Source organism: Conger conger, chromosome 8 (genome assembly GCF_963514075.1).
Source record: "Conger conger chromosome 8, fConCon1.1, whole genome shotgun sequence".
NCBI classification, from domain to species: Eukaryota; Metazoa; Chordata; class Actinopteri; order Anguilliformes; family Congridae; genus Conger; species Conger conger.
Window position 1 is genome coordinate 58,836,800 of NC_083767.1, and position 24,384 is coordinate 58,861,183.

A 24,384-nucleotide genomic window follows, 5' to 3' on the forward strand; every position below is an offset into this window, starting at 1 on the left:
AAGATATATATTAAAAAAAAAAAATTAAAATCTGACGAAGTGTAATATATGTTTAAAACGGCTGCAAGAGTGCAGGGTTTCCTTCTAACCAAAGACTACACCGGGTGATTTAGTTCCTCCTCTCTGATTATGCGCGTTAGTGAGATCACCTGCTGGGAGGGGGGGTTCATATAGCCGTATGTTAGCTATACAATAAGCTTTATCCACTTAAAGTCGTAAAAACTCATGGCTACCATTATTTTGATTTGATTAGTTGATAAATACAATGTATGCTAAGTCGATTTAGCTAGATTTTATGACCAAACTAACGTTCCCAATGAATAAGTTACCTGCTCCAATGACATATTGCGCGTTTTTTCTTCTTTTAAGTTTTCTGGCGGGTAGTACTAACAGAGTATAGATGAACGCCACCTATTGTACCAGTGGTCAGTCTGAAGGTTTGGGAGGCGGGGGGAGTAGTTGGAGGAGGCGGGAAGGAGTTGGAGGCGAGGTGTCCTCAGTCCGCCGTCAGACCCCTCGCAACCAATCAGTAGGAAGAGCCAGCACATGCGCATCAGCAGCGGCTTCCGGCAAGTTTGAGTCGGAGGAGCGCGAAACTGCGGAGACGAAGCAGACCGACGGTTGGAAATTGACACTAAGGACACTAGCTCTGGAGGAATAATCTACAGGTAATAACGCATGTCAACGCAGAATACATGGTTCGTTAACTATTCACGAATGGCTTTAGATTAGACCCAATGCTTATCGTTGCCACTGGTGGATTCATTATGACAATAGCCAGCTCGCAATAGCGTTAGCTCTGCTAGCCTAGGTGACTAGCTAGCTAGCTAGCTAGCTAGCTAGCTAACCAATTAGCTAACTTTCCTTTACTTGGACAGCTAATATTCTTAGTTAACGTTAGTGTTCAATAGTGTCTTTTAGCTTGAACGATACTTTAACGTTAGCGACTGAATCGTTTTCTATTTTAGCGAACGTTACAGTTATTCGCTAAGTTACGGCGAGCTAACATGAGCTACTCGGTCAGCAACGTTTTCAAATTTAGTTTATTAACCGCTTGCTTGCTTACAGTGGCTGGCTTGCTACAGATGGTCACAAATAACCAGTTGTTTGTGGTAAGTTAGCTAAGTTAATGGATCCCCAACGCCCACCCCCTTCCACGGAAAGCTCAGCAGTGTGTGTCTGCATAAATGAATCAGCATGTCAACAGTATTCTTTTTTTATTTTAAATGTTTTCAAATTATAAATAAATTGGCACTAACCTCAACGGCCTTTACTGTCTGTTGTTGATATATTTGCTAGGATATGTGGGACTGACTGGACACCTTCCCATTGGTGTTCTCCTCGCATACGTACATGTAATTCGTATAACTTCACCGCTGTGTGTGGGAACCGGTGCAGAAATGTTGGACGGGGGTCGGTTTGTGGAGGCGGTGGCCAGGCTGGGCTACCCGGGCGCCTCCGCGCTCAAGGGCGAGGATTTTGACTGGCTGTTCGACACGCCCGAGCACCAGCACTTCCTGCGCTTCCTATGCAACACCGTGAACGAGAACAACGTGCTAACCGCGGAGGAGGTGCGCTCGTTCCGCGCCTTGCGCGACTGCGGGAAGCCCCTGCTGGACGAGGCCGAGCTCGCGGAGGCTCTCCGGGCGTGCCGGGTCGCCCCGGCGCACGGGGCCCCGTCGCTCACGCGGCTGGAGGAGACGGACGTGTCGCAGCTGGAGGAGGAGCTCCAGGCCCTGCGCCGCGAGAAGAGGCTGAAGACGCAGCGGCTGAGGAGGCTTCAGGTCCTGGCCACCGCCCGCTCCGACACCGCCCTGCGCCTGGCCTCGCGGCGAGAGGACGCCGCCGCCGGGATGAGGGACGACCTCGCCGCCCTGGGGGCCGAAAACGCCGAAACCAACGGCGCGCTGCAGGCGCTGGCCGACGAGGTGAAGGGGCTGGCCGGCTTCCTCCGCGTGGAGGCCCCGCCGCAGGGCGGTGACGGGGCCGAGCCCGCCCCAGCCCCGCTCCTCTCGCAGGGAGGCCCGGCGCCCGTCTTCCTCTCCCAGCTCTCCCTGGAGCCCTACCTGCGCCAGGAGGAGAGCAACACCAAGACCCTGGCCCTCTACACCCAGAAGCAGTTCTTCACGGGCATCACGGACATGGTGGAGACCTCCAGCCGGGCGAACTTCCCGCTGGTGGACCCCGGCGGCCGCGCGCAGGAGGACGAGGGCGCGGTGGAGGCCCGACGCACGGAGATGGCCCGGCTGCAGTGGGCCCACATCGTGGCCCGGCACCAGCTGCTCCACGCCCAGGCCCAGGAGCAGGGAGCCAGGGCCGGCCTGCAGTGGATCACCCAGACCCTGCGTGGGAAGGCCAAGGTGAGGACCCACGCGTCCTCCATTACATTACATCACATCACATCACATTACATTCATGGTACTTGGCAGACGCTCTTATCCAGAGTGACGTACAGTTGATTAGACTAAGCTGGAGACAATCCTCCCTGCAGGGTTAAAGGGCCTTGCTCACAGGGCCCAACGGCTGTGCGGATCTTATTGTGGCTACACCGGGGATCGAACCGCCGACCTTGCGGGTCCCAGTCATGTACCTTAACCACTACACCGCAGGCTGCCCGTAGGTTTTTAGCTTTAAACATTTAAATGTTAAATAAACTTGACAGTAACTGTTCTCTCTCTCCCCCCCCTCCCCCTGCTCAGCCGTGTGCGTCGGCGCAGGCTCTCCAGATGCGCGAGGCGGGCTTCCGGCAGGACCTGCGGGCGGTGGAGGGCGAGCTGGAGGCCCTGGGGCGCGCGGCGGTGCCGGCGGCGGTCAGGGAGAGCGCGCGGCTCCTGAACGTGCCCGTGGTGCGCGGGGACCTGCAGCTGCAGCTGGCGCGCCAGCGCTACTACACGGCGCGGCAGGACCGCGTGTGCGCCTGCCTGCTGCGGCAGAAGGCCTCCTTCGAGCTGCTGCGCCTGGCCCAGGAGCTGGAGCTGCGGGAGGGCGGCCGTCTGCGGGGGCGGCTGGAGGAGCTGGGCGGCACGCTGGGGCGCTGCGACGCCTCCCTCAGGCGGCGGCTCCACGCCTTCGCCCAGCCCGAGCTCGGACTCGCCCACGCCGCCCGGCCCTGCAGCATCATCGGCACCAGGGACCCCGCCTTCAGCAGGTAGCTAGTGACCGACCCACCGCGCCCTGTGGTCGACCCTTACACACTCGGTCTGGGCGTGCCCTGTGCTTTCACTTAGAGCAGGGGTGTCAAGCTCCAGTCCTGGAGGGCCCCGCAGTGTCTGCTGGTTTTTTTTTGGTGTGTGTGTCAGCACGAGAGATGCAGTTCAAAGTCTTTAATTAGCTAAAGAGTCCACACACCTTGTTCTCAAGGCCTTAATTGGCTGCTGATGGAAAGGAAACCACGAATACTAGCAGACACGGCCCTCCAGCACTGGAGTTTGACACCCCTGACATAGAGGCTGCTGTCATAGAGGTGTCTGAATGTCTTACAAAATGAGGACAGTGCGAGTTTCAGGAATACAAAAGTGTGACAACACCAAGAAGGCACAGAATACAATACGTGTGGAATCAGTCCAACACACCAAAATTACACAGCTATACCTATGACATTTCTGTCCCGGAAGTAAACTCAAAGCGCATAGGATATCTAAAGAGGCTCAGGGTAGCTATGGTGTAGTCTGAAGAGATGGGACTTCTAGTTGCAATGTTAATCCGCAGGTAGGTAACCGTAAGAGTGTCTGTCCACGCCAAATCATGACTTAAACCGTAAGTACGTTGTCGGTTCACGATTCTCTGTGTGTGTATGACCCGGACGTGGCGTGCAGGCGGGGTGAAGGGGTTGTGGACTGACCCCGCTGTTGTTGTTGTTTTCAGGCTGTGTAAAGCCCTGGAGCGGGACGGGGAGGTGGCGGGGGGGCGGGAAGAGCCCTTCAGGACGTACGAGGGGCTGGAGCGCGCGGCGCGGGGGCGGCGGGAGGCTCTGCGTTCGGCCCGGGAGGCGCTGGCCGGGGCGGGCCGGGACCAGGCGGCCGCGGCGGCCCGTCTGGAGGCCGACCGAGACTCTCTGCACGGGGCGGCGTACTCTGGGCTGCAGCATCTGGTGCTGACGCCGCAGGTATGTGCCACGCCCGCCCAGGAGCTCTGCCCAAACTCGCAGGTGAGTCCACGTCTCCTCCTCCTCCTCCTCCTCCTGTGTGCGTCTCTGACCCAAGGTACTGTGAACAGTTTTGTGTGTGCCACCTTTATTTACTCTTGGCGGGGGAAGTGGTTGCACCGTTCTGCCTTTGTTTGCGTAAGAGCAACTGTACATAATCTGCACCCTCACTGGTGTTAGAAAAAAAAGAAAAGAAAAAGGGTTTTGTTGGGAAATGGGTCGGGTTGTTTCAATTGAGTGTTTCCTGTTCTTTCGCCACGCTGAAAGGCCATCCCTGTCCACATAACCTTTCGGTGTGGATTGATAGTGTCCTAAGGAAACTTTTAAGTGTCTGTCTGGACCATTCTACTCCTTGAAGCTATCCGTAATTTTACTCAGCCTTGTGGCCGAGTAAGATATCCGCGCTGTTAGCTGTCGTCTGTTCAGGATTCACATTCACCCTTTACCCCACTTCAGGCATGCTGGTTTTTTGGTGTTAAACTGAGTTAGTGTTGGGTGTCGGGGGTCTGCCAGCACAGTGTTTCTTTCCTGATTGGTTGTGAGGAGAGTACACCGGTGGCCTGTTGCGTAGTGGTTAAGGTACATGACTTGGACCCGCAAGGTCAGTGGTTCAAATCCCTTGAGCAAGGCCCTTAACCCTGCATTGCTCCATGGGGGGGGGGGTGTCTCCTGCTTAGTCTACTCCTTAGGCAACTGTACGTCGCTGTGGATAAGAGCGTCTGCCAAATGCCAATAATGTAATGTACCACACACTACATTCCCCATCATGCTTTACCTCCCTCATTTTCAGTGGAGCCTTCTGCCTTTTTAACTGCTTTATTTCAAACAGGTGCCTCTGCGTTTGGACGGGTAATGTGTGTTCTGCACGTTGTCCTTGTGTGTTCTGGTTTTTTGCACATGCGTGAAGCCTGACTTGTAAGAAGCTGTCAGCTTGCAGTGAGAATTTCAATATCCGAATACAGCGATGTGTAATAGTGGCCACCAGTAAAGTCGGTGCTAAGAAGGTTGTAGTAGCACTCGTGTTGCTTGCCAGTGTATTCGTGTGTTTTTCTCAAGTGCTTAAAATAAAACGCTGAAGATGACATTCGTATAAAGTTTGCCTGAATGAAGATGCCTCTGAGACCAGTATTTCTCTCTTTCTTGCTGTCTGCCTGTCTGTCTGCCTGCCTGTCTGCCTGTCTGCCTGTCTGCCTGCCTGTCTGTCTGTCTGCCTGTCTGTCTGCCTGTCTGTCTGCCTGTCTGTCTGCCTGTCTGTCTGTCTCCCTGTCTGTCTCCCTGCCTGTCTGTCTGCCTGTCTGTCTGTCTGCCTGTCTGTCTGTCTGCCTGCCTGTCTGCCTGCCTGCCTGTCTGCCTGCCTGTCTGTCTGTCTGCCTGTCTGTCTGTCTCCCTGTCTGTCTCCCTGTCTGTCTCCCTGTCTGTCTCCCTGCCTGCCTGTCTGTCTGTCTGTCTGTCTGTCTGTCTGTCTGTCTGTCTGTCTGTCTGTCTGTCTGTCTGTCTGCCTGTCTGTCTGTCTGTCTGTCTGTCTGTCTGCCTGTCTCCCTGTCTGTCTGCCTGCCTGTCTGTCTGCAGGAGCTGAGGGGGCACTTGCAGCACCTGGAGGCGGAGCTCGGCAGCCTCAATAACCTGATGAAGGACATGGTGGGGGAGATCCGGGGCAAGAGGGCCCAGCTGGAGCACAACCGCACCCTGAGGCGGGAGCGCGACCTCTACGTCTACTTCCACCTGGACGACAAGCTGCTGAAGAGGGTGGTGCAGGACCTGGAGGGCAGGGTCTGCGGGAAGGGGGAGCGCTCCTAGGGGCCCCTGGGGCACGCCGGTGGGCCCCTCCTGTCACGTGGGCCGTGGGAGGCCCCAGAAGAGTTTTGGCTGCTTCACATGAGCTCTTCTGTAGGAGCAGCCTAGACACACCCTTCCTCCACCGGCTTATGGGACGTCGGCTTAGGTTTGGTTTCTTTGTTGAATCCAAACTGGGGTAACTGTGCTTGAAGACCTTGGGCTGGATAGCTGATGGCCAGGTGGCTGTGTGTGTGTGTGTGTCACAATAAAGTCTTTAAGCAGTTCACCCCAGTGGTTTTTGTGGAAATCCCAACAGGTCTGACTGGAGTGCCATGTATCCCACTGCAGAGTTTCCCTTCAGTGCATCCTCTGACTTTTTCTCCAGCAATGCTCTTCTGCAACTCAAAGGATCGTGTGGACTGACTTTATATGGCTCTTATCTCATATTTCTTGAGGCTGTTCATCAGTGGAGGTTTCTTGTTCAGATAATCTCCACTCTTGGGTTTCGGATATCACACTTACTTTCCCCGTACTGATAACAGTTTTTATACCGTTTTTTCTTTGTACAACGTTGTTGCTATCAAAATATTATTTTTGTGTTAGTCTGATGCAAGTTAATCCGACCAATAACTGACTTCTAAGGGTACCTGGTCCTTGGCTTATGAAATGAGCCTTAGGTCTTAGCATATGGACGTAAGCGTAGCATCCATTACATGTATATCATTGTTGTATGTATGTATGTAATTGTTGATGCCTTAAATTGTCATTACTGCATAAACCAATATTTTAAACTAACTTTAAAATCTATTTTTTCTGTAAAAATGACATTTGTGGGATGAAATGAAATGTCCTTATCAAAATGTATTTGCATTTTAACATGCATTTTAACACTTTTTGTGTGTGATTTTGCAATTAAAATGTAATGTGACCTCTAGGACCCAGCCTTGCTGATCCCATGCTCTCTGTGGTCAGTTGATACTGACAGTTTGTCAGTTGATTGGAGTGCCACAACTAGCATTCCATTTCCTTTTCTTTTTATGACATTTTCCTTTGTGATATTTGCATCAACTTTCGTGAGAAAACAAGATTTGAATAAAATGCTAGCCTTTTTGTTGTATTAGTCGATTTAACAGACGTTAACATTGTCATTGCTTGTGTGGGTTCATACATTTTGCATCAGTTATGGTGTGGATTCATCATCCATCACTGGAAAGGTTTACTTGAACTGTCCCACCCCTAGTTGAAAGGCCCTTGGCGCCACTGTCTGTGTCCTTCATTGAGAGCCTTCCCTTCAGTGAGAACATACTGCTGTGCAGATTAGGCTTCAAATAGTATTTCTTCTGGATTCAAGCACTTTTCTGCGTTTGCCATTGCTTGTCAGGGGTGTACGTCAAAGCAGGATTGCCGAGTTAGCTGGATGAGTTCACCGAGTACAGTTGTTTTTTACTTCGGTCCACGTTCCAGTTTTGGAAGGGTTCCGGGTTTTTAACTCCCTGAACTTCTCCAGCTAACTTAATCCTGCTTTGTTGATGTACCCCTCTGCTGTACTGGGACAAATTAAATGATCCCAAAGTGCATACCATCCACCTGCTTCTCCTAGCAGGCTCAAATCCAGCGGCCAAGATCGACAGAGCACAGGAAAGTATTTGAATCTGAAACAAATACGACTTGAGCCCAGTTGAGCCCAGGTTCTGCTGCGGTGTCTCCCTGCTTCACGGATATGCCTATTGACTCGGCGCAGAACTTTGGCCCCGCGCTGAGTGACCTCCACATCAGCTGCGCACGTTTACATGGTGTGTGGCGGCCTGGAGCGTAGTGCTTATGTTACATGACTGGGACCCGCAAGGTTGGTGGTTCCATCCCCGATGGATCCGCACAGCCGTTGGGCCCTTGAGCAAGGCCCTTAACCCTGCATTGCTCCAGGGGTGGATTGTCTTCGGCTTAGTCTAATCAACTGTAGGCCGCTTTAGATGAAAGCGTCAGCCAAAATGACATGTACTGTGTGACTTATCTGCGCAGGTGGCCTGAGATGGAGGGCTGCAGCCAGGCCGGGTGCCCTCTGTCTGCGTCTGCGCAGAGGATCGTAGCTGCACTGCGGGCCCAGTATGCCGACAGAGTAGCCCAGCGCAGACATAGTGAGTCAGTCTCCCTCATGCCCGTCAGTGTGTGGTTAGCTGGGTAAGAGACCTGGGGCAGGAAGAGTATTCCAGCTAGTTCTTCGGTGATAAAAAAATAAAAATAAATAGAAATGAGTTGTCCCACATATACAGGATGTGCAAAAAAAAAAAGAACTAAGTCAATGCTAACCATTGTCTGTTTGAAAAGAAAATGAGGTCAAATAAAAATAAAATACAGTTTGGTGCTGGATGTCAGTGTCATAAAGTGTACAGGGCAGCCTGTAGCGTAGTGGTTAAGGTAAAGGACTGGGACACGCAAGGTCGGTGGTTCTAATCCCTGGTGTGGCCGCAATAAGATCCGCACAGCCGTTGGGCCCTTCAGCAAGGCCCCTTAACCCTGCATTGCTCCAGGGGAGGATTGTCTTCTGCTTAGTCTAATCAACTGTATGTCACTCCGGATAGGAGCGTCTGCCGAATGGCAATAATGTAATGTGATGTACTCCAAATGTGTGCTCCCATACAAAGACGCCTTGGATTTTTCTTTGTGAACTCTAGTACTTCTTTTAGATCTTCCCTGTGATTATTACTTAAGATTGGTAGCATGTTACAGTACAGAAGATAATTTTGGTGATTTGATCATTTGGATTTGACAATGGTTAAGTTAATTATTAACCAATTGAAAGAAATTGATGAGTGTCATCCATTTATTGTTCTGAGCGTCTTTTCTCCGCAGGAACAAAAGCACATAACTGAATTTGATTGAAAACACTTTGTAAAGAAAACACTCGCACGTCTGCTTGACGCTCAGAAAGCAGATAAACGAGGAGCGTATGGTGGTCTGGGCGGTTGGTGTGGCAGAGGGGCGGGGGTTCGAGGAGCCTCAGCGCTGATTCTTACGAGCTGTGCCCCCTGCCCTGCTGTGTCCTCCTAGAACACCGCCTCCCCTTTCTGTCCAAACTGTTTCAGATGCCAGAACCTTCTGGAAGTAAAGGACTCTTGCCCAGCGCTTACGTGCATTTAATTAGTGTTGATTCCTTCCAAGAGAAGGTGTTGTAGTAAGAGTTCATAAGTGAAGTGCACTTTACTGTGGGTCGGGGGGGGAGTCGTTTTCTCCGGAGGTGTGCTAACGGGGAGATTTATGGAGGCACAGAGTGCGGCTACAGTCTGCCCCACTGTCATCCCTACTTTAGTATAACCTTTGCTGATGTGTTTGATATTAGAAAAGGAGTGGGCAGATGAAGTCAAAATCTAGTTTGGGAGATTTATGTGTCTATTTTGTTGGAAACTCATAACGCTGTTCCAGCCTGAGTTAAGGTTTTTGCGTTGCCTTCTGGGCGAAGAGAATATTGAGACACTGGTGCCTCCATTTGATTGGGTGGTGGTGACTGGTGCTTTCCGTACTGAGCATTAGAACTGTGTGTGTATAGGTCCCCGGACTTTCCGTGTACAGGGCATTAGTACTGTATGCATAGGGCCCTGGTACTCTCTGTACAGGGTATTCATACTGTGTGTTTAGGGTCCTGGTCCCCTCTATGTACAGGGCAATAGTACTGTGTGTATAGGGGCTTGGTGAACTCTGTACAGGGCATTGGTTCTGTGTGCATTGGGCCCTGGTACTCTTTGTGTACAGGACATTAGTACTAGTATTAGTGTGTACAGGGCCCTGGTACCTGGCCTCAGGGTAGCACTGAGTGTCTGTGCTTTCAGCCGGAGAGACGGGAGGAGCTGAGCTGAGGCGGTCTCAGGAGGGCAGCTGGAGCAGAACACAGAGCTTAACCACAGGGGATCAGAGAGGAGCAGGCAGGTGTGTGTGTGGGGGGACCCAGGAGAGGAGACGAGATATGGGACACCTTTGGGATGGGGGTATATTAGGGGGAGATATTGGACTCATTTGGGATGGGGGTATATTAGGAGGAGATATGGGACACCTTTGGGATGGGGGTATATTAGGAGGAGATATTGGACTCATTTGGGATGGGGGTATATTAGGAGGAGATATGGGACACCTTTGGGATGGGGGTATATTAGGAGGAGATATGGGACACCTTTGGGATGGGGGTATATTAGGAGGAGATATGGGACACCTTTGGGATGGGGGTATATTAGGAGGAGATATGGGACACCTTTGGGATGGGGGTATATTAGGAGGAGGTTGATAGTTCATGGGCCATCACCACAGCTTGGTTCCCTACACAGGTACATTGTCATCTTCTCTAAAGCTTACGCCGGGTAGATGGGCCGGTAGACAGCTTCTGCTATGATGTTTCAGATCGTGGTCCAGGGGTCACCTCGGGGATCACCTGTACACGGAGGGGATCAGAGACGGGGCTTCTTTAGCGCCCCATCGCCGTGAGGATCACCTGTACACGGAGGGGATCAGAGACGGGGCTTCTTTCGCGGCCCGGAGCCGTGCCCCGGAGCTGAGCTGGAGCAGGTGATCCTCCTCAAGCTTATTGCCACGTTCTGTTTCCAAAACAACTGGAATTACACGACACGATCACATACAAAAAGAGACTGCTCACATCCTCCAATCACAGCCCATCTCACACTGCTCACATCCTCCAATCACAGCCCATCTCACACTGCTCACATCCTCCAATCACAGCCCTCCTCACACTGCTCTCATCCTCCAATCACAGCCCTCCTCACACTGCTCACATCCTCCAATCACAGCCCTCCTCACACTGCTCACATCCTCCAATCACAGCCCTCCTCACACTGCTCACATCCTCCAATCACAGCCCTCCTCACACTGCTCACATCCTCCAATCACAGCCCTCCTCACACTGCTCACATCCTCCAATCACAGCCCTCCTCACGCTGCTCACATCCTCCAATCACAGCCCACCTCATGCTGCTCACATCATCACAGGCCAGACCTGTTCATCAAGGTGAAAATCGATTTTTATTGTACCTATTTTCTTTTAACAGGCAAACAGACTAGGTTTTTTACTGTTTGTTTTTTCTATTTCTGCTTGGAAATAAGGCTGCCTCTAAAATGTCAGGAACCCATTTGCTAGCTCATCACAGTAAAAAAAAAAAATGTTGAAAGAAAATGGCCACAGCAACATAATAACCATTATTACGTCTATTTTTGACATAATGGAGGACCTTACGGAAATGAAATATACCACAGACATATTGGCAAATAGATTACTCCCACTTTCACATTTGGCAATATACATTATGTTTAATATATGAAGAGGTATACTCTCAGACCTGTTTGATTTAGTTATCCACTATGTTGCTACCCTGCATTCTACCAAACATGAAAAATTGACTTTATTTCACTTCAGTAATGCACAGTGCTAACATACAGTGTAAAATACAGGCTCCAGAATTGACTGGCAATGCTCAAAAAATAAACAGGCAATCTGGTCGCCTCTACCACAAGCCTGAGATTTAGCTGGAGGTGGACTTTCCAGCAGGACAATGACCCAAAGCCCATGTCAAAATCCACACAGAAATGGTTCAGTGACAAAAATCAATGTTCTGCAGTGGCTTTCTTAGGTGCCAGGTCTCAATCCAGTTGGAAACCAGTGGGCTGAACTGAAGAGGGCAGTTGAATGTTCCAAAATCCCTCCAAATATGTTCTTTTACCTTGTCAAGCACTACAGGAAAGTGCTGTTATCCTTGCTCGTGCTAAACCAGGGGTGCCAATAATTATGGAACCTTGATTTCTATTTTCACTTGTTCACCATTTTGAGTTCATCTTAGTAATCATATTATTTTATTTTTTGGAGAATTGCCCGTCAGGGGTGCCAAGAATTCTGGAGCCCACTGTCGGAGTCACTAACTCCTGTATTGTCCCCGATATTTACTGATTTATGGATGTAACTGGACGTAAGAATTTCAGCCGTTCACGTAGAGAAACCGAAGTTAAAATGGTGTCGTGGACTGTTTTTGTGTCCCGTCGCAGGACTGGAGGGGGCTCCTCCGTGGTCGGCGTTCCCTCTTCGCCCCCGGAGGGTGAGGGCGCGGTCAGCGCTGACGCGGAGGCTCCAGAGGGAGAGAGCGGGGCCAGGGAGCTGCTGCGGCGGCGGTCTGATGACATCATCAGAGTGGGACGCGGGGAGAGGGAGGGGCCGTGCAGAGGGGCAGGCCCAGAGGCACAGAGGCCCGCGGGACGGCAGGCAGGGCCGCGGGGCGGACGCTGGCAGTTTGGGAGACTGCTGCTACCGCCCTGGAGCCGCGCATCGAGGGAGGGGGAGCAGGCCGGGCAGGGCAAGGAGGGGGCATGGCCGGAGAACAGGCTCGCTGAAGAGCCGGGGACGGGGCCAGTCGCAAGCTACGGAGGAAGGGCGTGGCCGGCGAGCGGGCCCACGTTCTTGTTGCCTGGAGACGGCATAAAGCAGGAAGCTGATTGGGTGGAGAGGGGCTCCGTTGAGAAGCTCCCGTTCAGGCGGTCCCTGGAGGAGGATGGCACGATCGAGGATGCGGTGGCGAGGCGCTGCCGAAAGGGGGCGCTGTTAGCCGCAGTGCGGGGGGGGTCCCGGGTGGCTCGGCCCTCCGGGCGGGAGGCCGGCCCTGCAGGGATGGAGTGCGTCGGGAAACCCACCTGGAGCAACGCTGGAGCAGAGACCTGCAGGGAGGGAGACACCATGAGTCTGTTCAGGGAGACTGTGCAACAGGGGGACCAGCTGGTGGGCTACAGGGAGGAACAGGCTGGGGGCTACAGGGGGGAACAGGCAGGGGGCTACAGGGAGGAACAGGCAAGAGAATACAGGGAGGAACAGGCTGGGGGCTACAGGGGGGAACAGGCAAGAGAATACAGGGAGGAACAGGCTGGGGGCTACAGGGGGGAACAGGCTGGGAGCTACAGGGGGGAACAGGCTGGGGGCTACAGGGAGGAACAGGCAAGAGAATACAGGGAGGAACAGGCTGGGGGCTACAGGGGGGAACAGGCTGGGAGCTACAGGGGGGAACAGGCTGGGGGCTACAGGGAGGAACAGGCAAGAGAATACAGGGAGGAACAGGCTGGGGGCTACAGGGGGGAACAGGCTGGGAGCTACAGGGGGGAACAGGCTGGGGGCTACAGGGGGGAACAGGCAAGAGAATACAGGGAGGAACAGGCTGGGAGCTACAGGGGGGAACAGGCTGGGGGCTACAGGGGGGAACAGGCTGGGAGCTACAGGGGGGAACAGGCTGGGGGCTACAGGGAGGAACAGGCCGGGGGCTACATGGAGGACTCAGAGAAGGATGCACACTCAGAGTATCAGGAAATCAGAGAACACACGGGTGAGTGCAGTATACAAACTGTCCAAAAATACACATTCATGGCCTTTCTGTTTATGCTATTAAAAACTTGATTGGAAGAGCTGGGAAAAGATCAAAGCATCACAAGTGGCTGTGATTACATGCAATAACAGCTGAGCATCCTTCAGTATTGGGGAAGATAAATGTGGCGTTTATATGCTAATATGGCCTTTCGTATTATGTCCATCAACACTGGCCTTGCAGACGCTGGGCAGGAGTTTATTTTTAGCTGTGACTGTCTGTCTGTGTTGTCAGCAGGTTTCGTGTCTGTTTAAATCCTTCCTGAATCATCTCCACTGCCTCTAAGTATTCCGAGTAGGGAGTAGTGGCCTGATATTTAAGCGAACTCCTCAGCCAATGAGGTGCGCGCAGCCGGTGGTCGCAGCCAATGGGATCGCTTTTCTCTTTCAGGCCTCGTGTCTTGCCTGGTAACAGTGTGCACACGGCGGCCTGGGGCAGGGGAGGCGGAGGGGACGTGGGCTTTCCCCAAACGCTGCTTGTGCTTTTATTCTTAAACGCATCATCCTTCAGCCCAGCAGGAGTGTGGGACGTCTCGCTAGCTTCCCTGCGCTGGACGCAGATACAGGACGTAGGTGGAGAGGGTGGAGGTGTGCGCTCTGCGTGCTGCTGCCTCTGTTCTGCACACACGCTCGCCTCGTCATCATCCTCCTCCACCTCCTCCTCTTCTTCCTCCTCCTGGGCCCGCGTGACCGGCTGTGTGAGGGACCAGAGGAACTCTGTGGGTCCGTGGGGAGCAACAGCAGGCCGACCCCCTGCTCACTGTTCGACTGAGCTTCCGACGAACCCCGGGTTCTGCTGATGAGGTTATTTTCCTTTCAGAGCCAAAGGGGGGGCGGGCTGCCCCTCTGAAGCACAGCCGAGCCCCGTATGGACAAAAAGATCAAACCGCTTTACACGATCTCAGATCGCCCGCCACAAAGCACCAGGCCCGCTCACACAAAACGCGCTTCAAAATGCCCACAGCTTTACTTTCCCCGCGCACCTGTCCGCTTCGTCACCGGCCGCACTACCCCTAAACAGCCACTAGATGGCGATGAAGTAGCGCTCTTTGCGAGTGTGCTTTAAAAGGGATGGATAACCTTCTGGAGGTTTTGGAGAAATAGTTTTACTTCATTTTTAGTGTGATTGGCCCAGACAAGCCAGTGGATACGGTTCATAAAAGCACTTCAAGTAACTCCCAAGTTTGTGTATATGTTACTTTAATTTTGTTTTTAAATTACATCTTGCCTTAACTTCAGTATGAACTATTTCCTATGGGCCCAAACTGAGCTCAAGGAAGGCAATTACGTGACTTCCTATATCAACAGCACTACACATGGAGAGAATAAGACCTCAAAACAGCAACCAAAACATAATGGCCTCTGCTTCTGCAATTCAAACTTGAGGGAAGAACTTTCACCAACTTCACCTTCAACCAACTACCTCGAACAACCCAGATCTCTCATCCGGATGTCCTGAAATGGGACACGAGTCCTCTGTTTCACATTCGCATCACTGTCTTCTGTCACCCCTCATCCATACATTCAGGCTTGGCAACGTAGCTGAAGGCGTCTCCTGTGTCAGGCAGTATTCAGGCAGTTGTAGTTGTAGTTCAGTCTCAGCGTGTATTAGCTGGGCTGGCATTGGGCGTGCCAGAACGCAGGCAGTGAAGTGGGCTACTGCTTGGCCAGATCAGCTGCATCAACATCATGCCTCTGGTCCTTGACTTTGGGAATGAACAACTTGGGCAGTTTCATGTGTGTTTCGCTCCTATAAATAGCTGCTCAATATGTCTCCAGGTAACTAGTACAGACTGTGCAGTCTGTGTGGGGTTGCAGGCAGTGTGCTTAAGTGAACTGGGCAACTTTGAGGAGCAGGTTGGATTCCCAGGTGGGGCAGTGCTGTTAAGTGGTGAATGGACTGCATTAATATAGCCACAGCACTATTAATATCGATGCCTCTCATTCACCCATTCGGGCACCAACCAGCTCGTAGGGAGCAATTGGATTTAGGTGTCTTGCTCAGGGTCACAGTTCCTTCAGTGAATATACAGCTCTGTAAATGGAATACGGGCTGTGCCGAGTGGCTCTGGATAAGAGCGTCTGCTCAGTGCCTTGTAATGTAATGTAATGCACACAGTAAAACGGTCAGCGTTAAATCTACTCTCGCAGCGTACGTTATGGTCCCGACTGGACTCTTATGTTTGTTAAGAGTTGAATCAATAGGTTTCTTTCCTGTGCACCCAGGAAGTCCAGCGGTGTCTCCCCCCCTCACAGAGGGTCCCACGGAAAGGCCCGGTCAGGACAGGCCCAACGACACCTCACAGGTCAACGGGACCGGCCACGGGGGCAGCTCTGAGGTACGTGACCTCAACACACTTACTTTAACTGTCCGTTTAACTCTGACAGTAGAGTTAAAGTAACACCAAACACTGTCTGTTTAACTCTGACAGGAGAGTTAAAGTGACACCAAACACTGTGTTTAACTCTGACAGTAGAGTTAAAGTAACACCAAACACTGTCTGTTTAACTCTGACAGGAGAGTTAAAGTGACACCAAACACTGTGTTTAACTCTGACAGTAGAGTTAAAGTAACACCAAACACTGTGTTTAACTCTGACAGTAGAGTTAAAGTGACACCAAGCACTGTCTGTTTAACTCTGACAGTAGAGTTAAAGTGACACCAAACACTGTTTAACACTGACAGTAGAGTTAAAGTAACACCAAACACTGTTTAACTCTGACAGTAGAGTTAAAGTGACACCAAGCACTGTCTGTTTAACCCTGGCAATAGTGTTAAAGTAACACCAAACACAGTCTGCTTAACCCTGGCAATAGTGTTAAAGTAACACCAAACACAGTCTGCTTAACCCTGGCAATAGTGTTAAAGTAACACCAAACACAGTCTGCTTAACCCTGGCAATAGTGTTAAAGTAACACCAAACACAGTCTGTTTAACTCTGACAGTAGAGTTAAAGTAACACCAAACACAGTCTGCTTAACCCTGAGGTGACTTGGAGGTGTACACTGTTGCACTGCTGGGATAACTGTAGAGATCTATCTAGTACACCACTTATTTCTGTTCGTAGAGGAATCCATCTTGTCCCCAGAGGATTGCAGTCTCCACTGACAGGAGACAGGGGATCAACAGTTCTGCTCTGCTCCCAAACCGCGTGTGTGAACGTGTGTGCATGTGCGTGTGTGCGTACATACGTGTGTGTGTGTGTGTGTGTGTGTGTGTGTGTGTGTGTGTGTGCGTACATACGTGTGTGTGTGTGTGTGTGTGTGTACATACGTGTGTGTGTGTGTGTGTGTGTGTGTGTGTGTGTGTGCATACAACTCACAGCCTTTCTACTCTGAATGGTCGGTTTGCCACTTGGAGGTTGCAACATTTGCAACATAGAGGAATTTATTTACTAAAGGAAATTGTCATCTTTACAAAATGGGAAAATTGAATTGAAATTGGCAGTGTAGGACCCAGGCAGTTGGTGGCTCCTCATAAAGGATTTCCAGCAGGTGCCACCAGTCTTACAATCAAAGAAAAAACTAAACAGGTAAGTAAGACAGCAGCCACTTGCCACTAGGGGAAACTAGGCCAGTGAGAGGCCAGGGGAAGTAGCACCAGGGGGAGAAAGAGAGCGGAGTTAATAGTGTAAGACTGAAAAAACCCCCCAAAAAAAAACATTGCGTCCAGGTGCATCTGGAATTAAACCGGTCGCATCGGTGACTTGTGTCTCTCAGACAGAGGCTGCAGACAGGACCTACTGCAATTCTGTTTCAGTGTGGTCCACTTGGGCAAAGGAATTGGAAAATTGTCTGTAACGTTCTGTGAGCATTGTCAGTTAATGAATGAATTCAAATGTCATTACATTTGCTCAGTTGAAATGTAATTGACTCTAGGGCTGGTGTGTATTTGAGGGCTGTAGCTCTGGATGTATGGAGGGGAAGAGACGTTTTTCCTGGGAGGATAATCTGCAGGGTGCAGGCCTCTCAAAATGGCCTCCTTAAGGGCCATGCACTGCCTTCTGGGGCTTTTGGTGCCTGGAGAGTGCTTGAGTTAAAGTCTATGTGAGTGAATGTATGTGAGTGCATGAGTGCTTCGGTTAAAATGTGTGTGTGTGAGAGTCTGTGTGAGTGTGGGTATGTGTGAATTTATGTGCTTTGCTGTGCTTTTCTTTTTGCTTTCATAGTTGATAATAAATAAAAAGCTTGCATGGTAACAGAGTGGTTTCATTGTCATTGGTTTCAAAGGTGAAAGCTTTGCTTTTGCCTTATTCTTCTTTTTTATTTCTTCTTCTTTACAATGCTGTTGAAAGTCTGAGAAGCAGGAGCAATAAAAAACCTGAGCTGGAAACGCTGCTGCAGACGTCTGTGGTCCTCCTGAGTGCTGTCTGCAGGAGACTGCTGTCAGACTGGCCCTCAGCGCTGAACCTGAAAATATATCAGACTGATATAAAAAAATAATATAAAAATAAGAGGTGGCAGAGACGAGGGTGACGTGTTAGACGGAGCAGAGCGGTGATGCGCTCCCCGGGCGAGAGAGGACCCGGGCGAGAGAGGACCCGGGCGGGAGAGGACCCGGGCGAGAGAGGACCCGGGCGAGAGAGGACCCGGGCGAGAGAGGACCCGGGCGGGAGAGGACCCGGGCGGGAGAGGACCCGGGCGAGAGAGGACCCGGGCGGGAGAGGACCCGGGCGAGAGAGGACCCGGACGAGAGAGGACCTGGGCAGCGGCTGTAGAGGAGCGCCGATGCGCTGCCGGCTGCGGTTATGTAAGAAGAGGTCGTTGAGAGGTTGCTCGGTGCTGTACTTTTTTTGTCTCTTTATTTCGGTTGGTTTCGCTCACCCCTCCCCCCTTCCCTGCTGACCGTATATGGGCGAATGACCTGTCAACCCCCCACCCACCCCCGGTCGGTCCCTGCAGCCGGGACCAGCTGCTGCTGATTGCGTTGCGGCCGGGCGGCAGTGACAGCCCAAGACGCTCTCTCCTGACGCGCCCCGCCCTCCCGCTGTCCTGGCCCTCCGGCTCTCCTTGCTCTCCAGCTCTCCTGGTCCTCCCGCTGTCCTGACCCTCCTGCTGTCCTGGCCCGAGACGCTCTTTCCTGACGCGCCCCGCCCTCCCGCTGTCCTGGCCCTCCCACTGTCCCAGCCGAAGTCGCCCTCTCCTGACGCGCCCCGCCCTCCCACTGTCCCAGCCCAAGTCGCCCTCTCCTGACGCGCCCCGCCCTCCCACTGTCCCGGCCCAAGTCGCCCTCTCCTGACGCGCCCCGCCCTCCCACTGTCCCGGCCCAAGTCGCCCTCTCCTGACGCGCCCCGCCCTCCCACTGTCCCGGCCCAAGACGCCCTCTCCTGACGCGCCCCGCCCTCCCACTGTCCCGGCCCAAGTCGCCCTCTCCTGACGCGCCCCGCCCTCCCACTGTCCCGGCCCTCCGGCTCTCCTGGCCCTCCCGCTGTCCCGGCCCAAGACGCTCTCTCCTGACGCGCCCCGCCCTCCCACTGTCCCGGCCCTCCGGCTCTCCTGGCCCTCCCGCTGTCCCGGCCCAAGACGCTCTCTCCTGACGCGCCCCGCCCTCCCACTGTCCCGGCCCTCCGGCTCTCCTGGCCCTCCCGCTGTCCCGGCCCAAGACGCTCTCTCCTGACGCGCCCCGCCCTCCTGACGCGCCCCGCCCTCCCGCTCTCCCGGCCCGAGACGCGCGGTCCTCCGCAGGCTGTCTGTGCCCCGGCCGCGGGCGTCACGCTGTGGAGCGGGACAGGCAGCGGTGTGGAGATGACGTGCGCGCGGAGATGACGTGCGCGCGGAGCGCGGGGTTCTGCGGATATCGCTGGGTGCCCCTGCAGCATCGATGCCCAGAACAGCGGCCTCTCCGCCCCGTAGTTTACCTGGGCCTGTCTGTGACTGTAGGAGCTCTGCTGGAAAGCTCTGCCGTGTCCTCTGTGTAGGACCATGTTGCTGTGCGTGTCACTGTGCGCTGTGAGGTTCACCCAAAAATGACTTAAAGTGTATTTCCACTTCCCAGGAATCTGTCCTTCCAGGTAGTTGAGCTAAAATGTGAGTTTTCTAGACATTTGGCGCAGCTCACCCTGATGAGAAGGATCCAGCACGTCCTGAACAGCGGCTCTTTTCTCCCAACGCTTCTCCCAACGCTTCCCACAGCTTTACTTTCCAAATATAATCCCGCGATTACCCTTCAAACATACTGCATACAGAGCTTAATTTCTGCACGGTTTCATCAAACTATTAATTCTACTGACGTTTGGCAACCAGCTATGTCAGAGCAAAGGCTTGTGCATATACCATATACCATATACCATATAGTATATGGTTGGCATTTATATATCGTTCTTATCTAAAGTGCTGTACAATTGATGCTTCTCATTCACCCATTCACACACACTCACTCACCAACGGCGATTGACTGCCATGCAAGGCACCAACCAGCTCATCAGGAGCAATTGGGGGTTAGGTGTCTTGCTCAGGGTCACTGACACACCCAGGGCAGGATCGAACCGGCACGTATGAAACTTGAGTGGTGGTGGAGATGGAATGCGACCGTTGGTTGTAGGTTGTTGATGGATAGAATTTTTGGGTACACTGCCCCTTTATGAGTAGAACCTTGTTAATGTATGTTGTGTTGTGAGTATTCTGCTGTTCTGTGACTGTGCTGTGTTCAGGTTCTGTGACTGCGCTGTGTTCAGGTTCTGTGACTGTGCTGTGTTCAGGTTCTGTGTACTGTGCTGTGTTCAGGTTCTGTGACTGTTATGTTCAGGTTCTGTGACTGCTGTGTTCAGGTTCTGTGACTGCTATGTTCAGGTTCTGTGACTGTGCTGTGTTCAGGTTCTGTGACTGTGCTGTGTTCAGGTTCTGTGACTGCTGTGTTCAGGTTCTGTGACTGTGCTGTGTTCAGGTTCTGTGACTGCTGTGTTCAGGTTCTGTGACTGTGCTATGTTCAGTTTCTGTGACTGCTGTGTTCAGGTTCTGTGACTGCTGTGTTCAGGTTCTGTGACTGCTATGTTCAGGTTCTGTGACTGTGCTGTGTTCAGGTTCTGTGACTATGCTGTGTTCAGGTTCTGTGTGCTGTGCTGTGTTCAGGTTCTGTGACTGCTGTGTTCAGGTTCTGTGACTGTGCTGTGTTCAGGTTCTGTGACTGTGCAGTGTTCAGGTTCTGTGACTGCTGTGTCCTGGTTCTGTGACTGTGCTGTGTTCAGGTTCTTTGTACTGTGCTATACTCAGGTTCTGTGACTGCTGTGTTCAGGTTCTGTGACTGCTGTGTTCAGGTTCTGTGACTGTGCTGTGTTCAGGATCTGTGACTGTGCTGTGTTCAGGTTCTGTGACTGTGCTGTGTTCAGGTTCTGTGACTGTGCTGTGTTCAGGTTCTGTGACTGTGCTGTGTTCAGGCTGCAGGCGTGGATCTGGCCCTGGAGAAGTCGTGTCCCTTCAGCGAGATCCCAGCCTGCCGTGAGCGGACCCCTCCAGCCCCCTCCACCACGGGCCCGCCTTCCCCTGACCGCTCCCGGTCCCCGCCTTGCCCTGACCGCTCCCGGTCCCCGCCTTGCCCTGACCGCTCCCGGTCCCCGCCTTGCCCTGACCGCTCCCGGTCCCCGCCTTGCCCTGACCGCTCCCGGTCCCCGCCTTGCCCTGACCGCTCCCGGTCCCCGCCTTGCCCTGACCGCTCCCGGTCCCCGCCTTGCCCTGACGACACCCAGGGCGCAGCCAACCGTGCCGCTCCTCTGAAGAGGAGGCGCGCCTCCCCTCGGCCCCGGAGCTGCGACCGCAAGCGGCCGGGGAGGTGGGAGCCCCCGCGCCCCTCCCAGGAGAGGAGCGGGGGTGAGACTCGGACCCCCAGACCCCCGGCCCCCTCCCCAGCCCGCGGGGAGGGCCTGAGCGCCCACAGGGTGGCGTCCGAGACCCCCGACCTCCCGCGGCGACATCCCGCGGGGACCCGGCTTCCCAAACCCCTCGGAGAAAAGCGGGCGGGGCGGGGCGGCGGACGGGGCCTGGAACCCCCGCGGCGTGAGGAAGGGCGGGAATCGTCCTGGACGCCGACCTCTGACCCCGCGGTGCGGGACGTGAGCCGGTTGAGCCGGGAGGAGAGGGCCCGGGTCCTGCAGGAGGCCGCCAGCGCCCCAGCGCTGGTGCTCACCATGGTGTACCAGGACGGCAGCACCCAGCTCTGCCCACTGCAGGTCTGCCCCATCCCCTACAGCAGGTCTGCCCCATCCCCTACAGCAGGTCTGCCCCATCCCCTACAGCAGGTCTGCCCCATCCCCTACAGCAGGTCTGCCCCATCCCCTACAGCAGGTCTGCCTGATCCCCTACAGCAGGTCTGCCTGATCCCCCTACAGCAGGTCTGCCCCATCCCCTACAGCAGGTCTGCCTGATCCCCTACAGCAGGTCTGCCCCATCCCCTACAGCAGGTCTGCCTGATCCCCTACAGCAGGTCTGCCCCATCCCCTACAGCAGGTCTGCCTGATCCCCTACAGCAGGTCTGCCCCATCCCCTACAGCAGGTCTGCCCCATCCCCTACAGCGGTGCTGGAGAACCTCCGCTCAAACTGGTTATTGGTCTCGACCTGTTCTCAGTCATTTTCCTTCATATCAATTCAGCAATTAATTCAGAATACTCAGTACCATCAGATATAGCCAGCTCTGCTCAATTAGGCCATTTAGCAAATAATAACATTGTTTTTTATTTGCATTGCACATTTTATCAACATTATTTCTGGAGACTTATAGGTAATGTAATTGATCATTTATTCTCCCTAACATGATGTGAGGAATCCGTGTTACTGGTCAGTTGATTTTTTAAATCATTGGTACACTTGTTAATCAGGGAAAATGAAGGAGACCAATGATCAGTCTCAAGGTTTTCCACCCCACCAGTGTTCAGCTCACCAAAACTATTCTGTAAGTGAATTTATTCTGCAGGAAGTGAATTTCAAAATGGCCCCCTGTGTTCCATGACGAGTTCTTTAATCATTTCTTGGACTGACTAAAGAGTTTTTCCCACACTGATAGCTGTTTCTGTGTTATGCTGTGACACTGTACTGTATGGTATGCATCTCTCAGTATCAGTGAGCACGTCAGTGATGTCCCCTCCCATGATGTTGTGCTGGTGGTCTGTGTCCTGGTATTTTGTTAATGATGATGTCATCGCTGACACATCCGTGCTGTTGGTGTTCTCTCCAAACCTGGGCAACACGCAATTGTTTTGGATTTCAAATACTTTTCAACACTTCACTGAACTGTCTAATGTATTGGAAACCTCTGAAATACCCTCAAAACCCCACCTTCTGGTCCTCTTGGCTCACTTCCACCAGGCGAGATCAATTGAGCGCGGAAAAACGGTGTTCCAATCCAAACCGAGGACGCATTTGACCCAGGTCTGCTTCTCTCGCGCAGAAGTCCTGCCCCGCAGTGTCCGGTATCCTGCTCCTGCTGAAGGGGAGCCTGGACGCCGCCGGGCCGGGGGAGGACCCGGGCTCCGGGGACAGCCTGCTCTACCTCAGGCTGGAGCAGCGGCCGGCCTGGGCCCAGCAGAACCAGGAGCTGGATCAGAACCAGGACCTGTTCGCCCGGTGAGCAGTCGTAACGGATGGGCTAGTTATCCCCGCAGCGGCGGAGCCGGGGTCCATTAGGCAGCGGTAAGGCAGCCTCCCGGCGCCCGCCGGCCGGGGCGTGTCAGTACGGGACGGGCCGCCGCCCGCGGGGCAGATGGGCGCCCGGGGAGCGCGGGATCAAAGGCTCCCAGAGCTGGACTACCTGCGACAGCTGAATTATAACACCCCGCGGACCGTCTGTTTCACTCCCACTGCCTCTCCCTTTTATTACACTGCGCCTCCTCTCTCTCTCTGTTTTATGAGTATTACACTGCGCCTCCTGCTCTCTCTCTCTCTGTTTTATGTGTATTACACTGCGCCTCCTCTCTCTCTCTCTATCTCTGTTTTATGAGTATTACACTGCGCCTCCTGCTCTCTGTATCTCTGTTTTATGAGTATTACACTGCGCCTCCTGCTCTCTCTCTATCTCTGTTTTATGAGTATTACACTGCGCCTCCCGCTCTCTCTTTCTCTCTCTGTTTTATGAGTATTACACTGCGCCTCCTCTCTCTCTCTCTATCTCTGTTTTATGAGTATTACACTGCGCCTCCCGCTCTCTCTCTCTCTGTTTTATGAGTATTACACTGCGCCTCCCGCTCTCTCTCTCTCTCTCTGTTTTATGAGTATTACATTGCGCCTCCCGCTCTCTCTCTCTCTCTCTCTCTGTTTTATGAGTATTACACTGCGCCTCCCGCTCTCTCTCTCTCTGTGTTTTATGAGCATTACACTGCGCCTCCTGCTCTCTCTCTATCTCTCTGTTTTATGTGTATTACACTGCACCTCCTGGTCTCTCTCTATCTCTCTGTTTTATGTGTATTACACTGCACCTCCTGGTCTCTCTCTATCTCTCTGTTTTATGTGTATTACACTGCACCTCCTGGTCTCTCTCTATCTCTCTGTTTTGTGCTATAGCTACAGCTCCTCCTCATGTACTGTCCCACTCTATCGTTACTCCACGCCGGGCAGTGGAGGATGGGTTCTCCCTCTATAGCCGGGTTCCTCCCAACATTTCTTCCCATCCGGGAGTTTTTTTGTACGACACCGTTTGAGGGTTTTTCAAACCTCTAGGGAGTTGTTGTTTTTTTATCTCAGTTTGCTTGATACTTGCGGGTTCAGGGCTGGTGTTTGCCCTCATTTTTTGCCCTGTTACTCTGTAAAGTCTCTTTCTGGCAATTTTCTGCAAAAAGTGCTGTACAAAGAAAATAGACTTGACTTGATCTTTGTCCCACTCTCTTTTTATATGAGTCTGTCCCAGTCTTGCTCTATCTCTCTCTCTCTCTCTCTCTCTCTCTCTCTCTCCTCCAGTTGCACTGCCTCTATGCTGAACAGAGAGGATGGGAAGATTAAATGTGTGTGACGAAATAAATAGGTGTGATGAAATTAAGCGCAAATTTCTTGCATCTGTTACCTCCTCAGGGAGGCAGTCAGGAAGAGCTGTGGGGAACAGCCTGTCTATCTGCCTGCCTGTTCCTGCTGTCTGCTGTCTAATAACAGAGA

At 52.8% G+C, this 24,384-nt stretch overlaps 2 protein-coding genes across 3 annotated transcripts in view; both read left to right on the plus strand.

Annotated features, from left to right (window-relative positions):
* The first annotated feature begins 178 nt into the window (after window positions 1-178).
* On the plus strand, window positions 179-7,214 carry haus3 (HAUS augmin-like complex, subunit 3). 2 transcript variants are annotated; one of them, XM_061251398.1, is made up of 5 exons: window positions 179-668; window positions 1,300-2,360; window positions 2,700-3,148; window positions 3,865-4,147; window positions 5,714-7,214. In XM_061251398.1, exons 2-5 carry the CDS (start codon window positions 1,401-1,403, stop codon window positions 5,939-5,941), a joined length of 1,920 nt encoding a protein of 639 aa, XP_061107382.1. In that variant the 5' UTR covers window positions 179-668; window positions 1,300-1,400; the 3' UTR covers window positions 5,942-7,214. The 2 variants fall into 2 exon arrangements, with proteins under 2 accessions (XP_061107382.1, XP_061107383.1); XM_061251399.1 differs by having other exon boundaries at window positions 3,865-4,105.
* A 12,021-nt stretch (window positions 7,215-19,235) lies between these two features.
* The window catches only part of poln (polymerase (DNA directed) nu), a 106,313-nt gene continuing 101,164 nt past the window's right edge, over window positions 19,236-24,384 (plus strand). Inside the window, exons 1-3 of the mRNA XM_061250715.1 lie at window positions 19,236-19,262; window positions 20,687-21,475; window positions 22,691-22,866. Of these exons, the coding sequence (XP_061106699.1) occupies window positions 19,236-19,262; window positions 20,687-21,475; window positions 22,691-22,866 (992 nt within the window). The remainder of the gene's footprint in view (window positions 19,263-20,686; window positions 21,476-22,690; window positions 22,867-24,384) is intronic.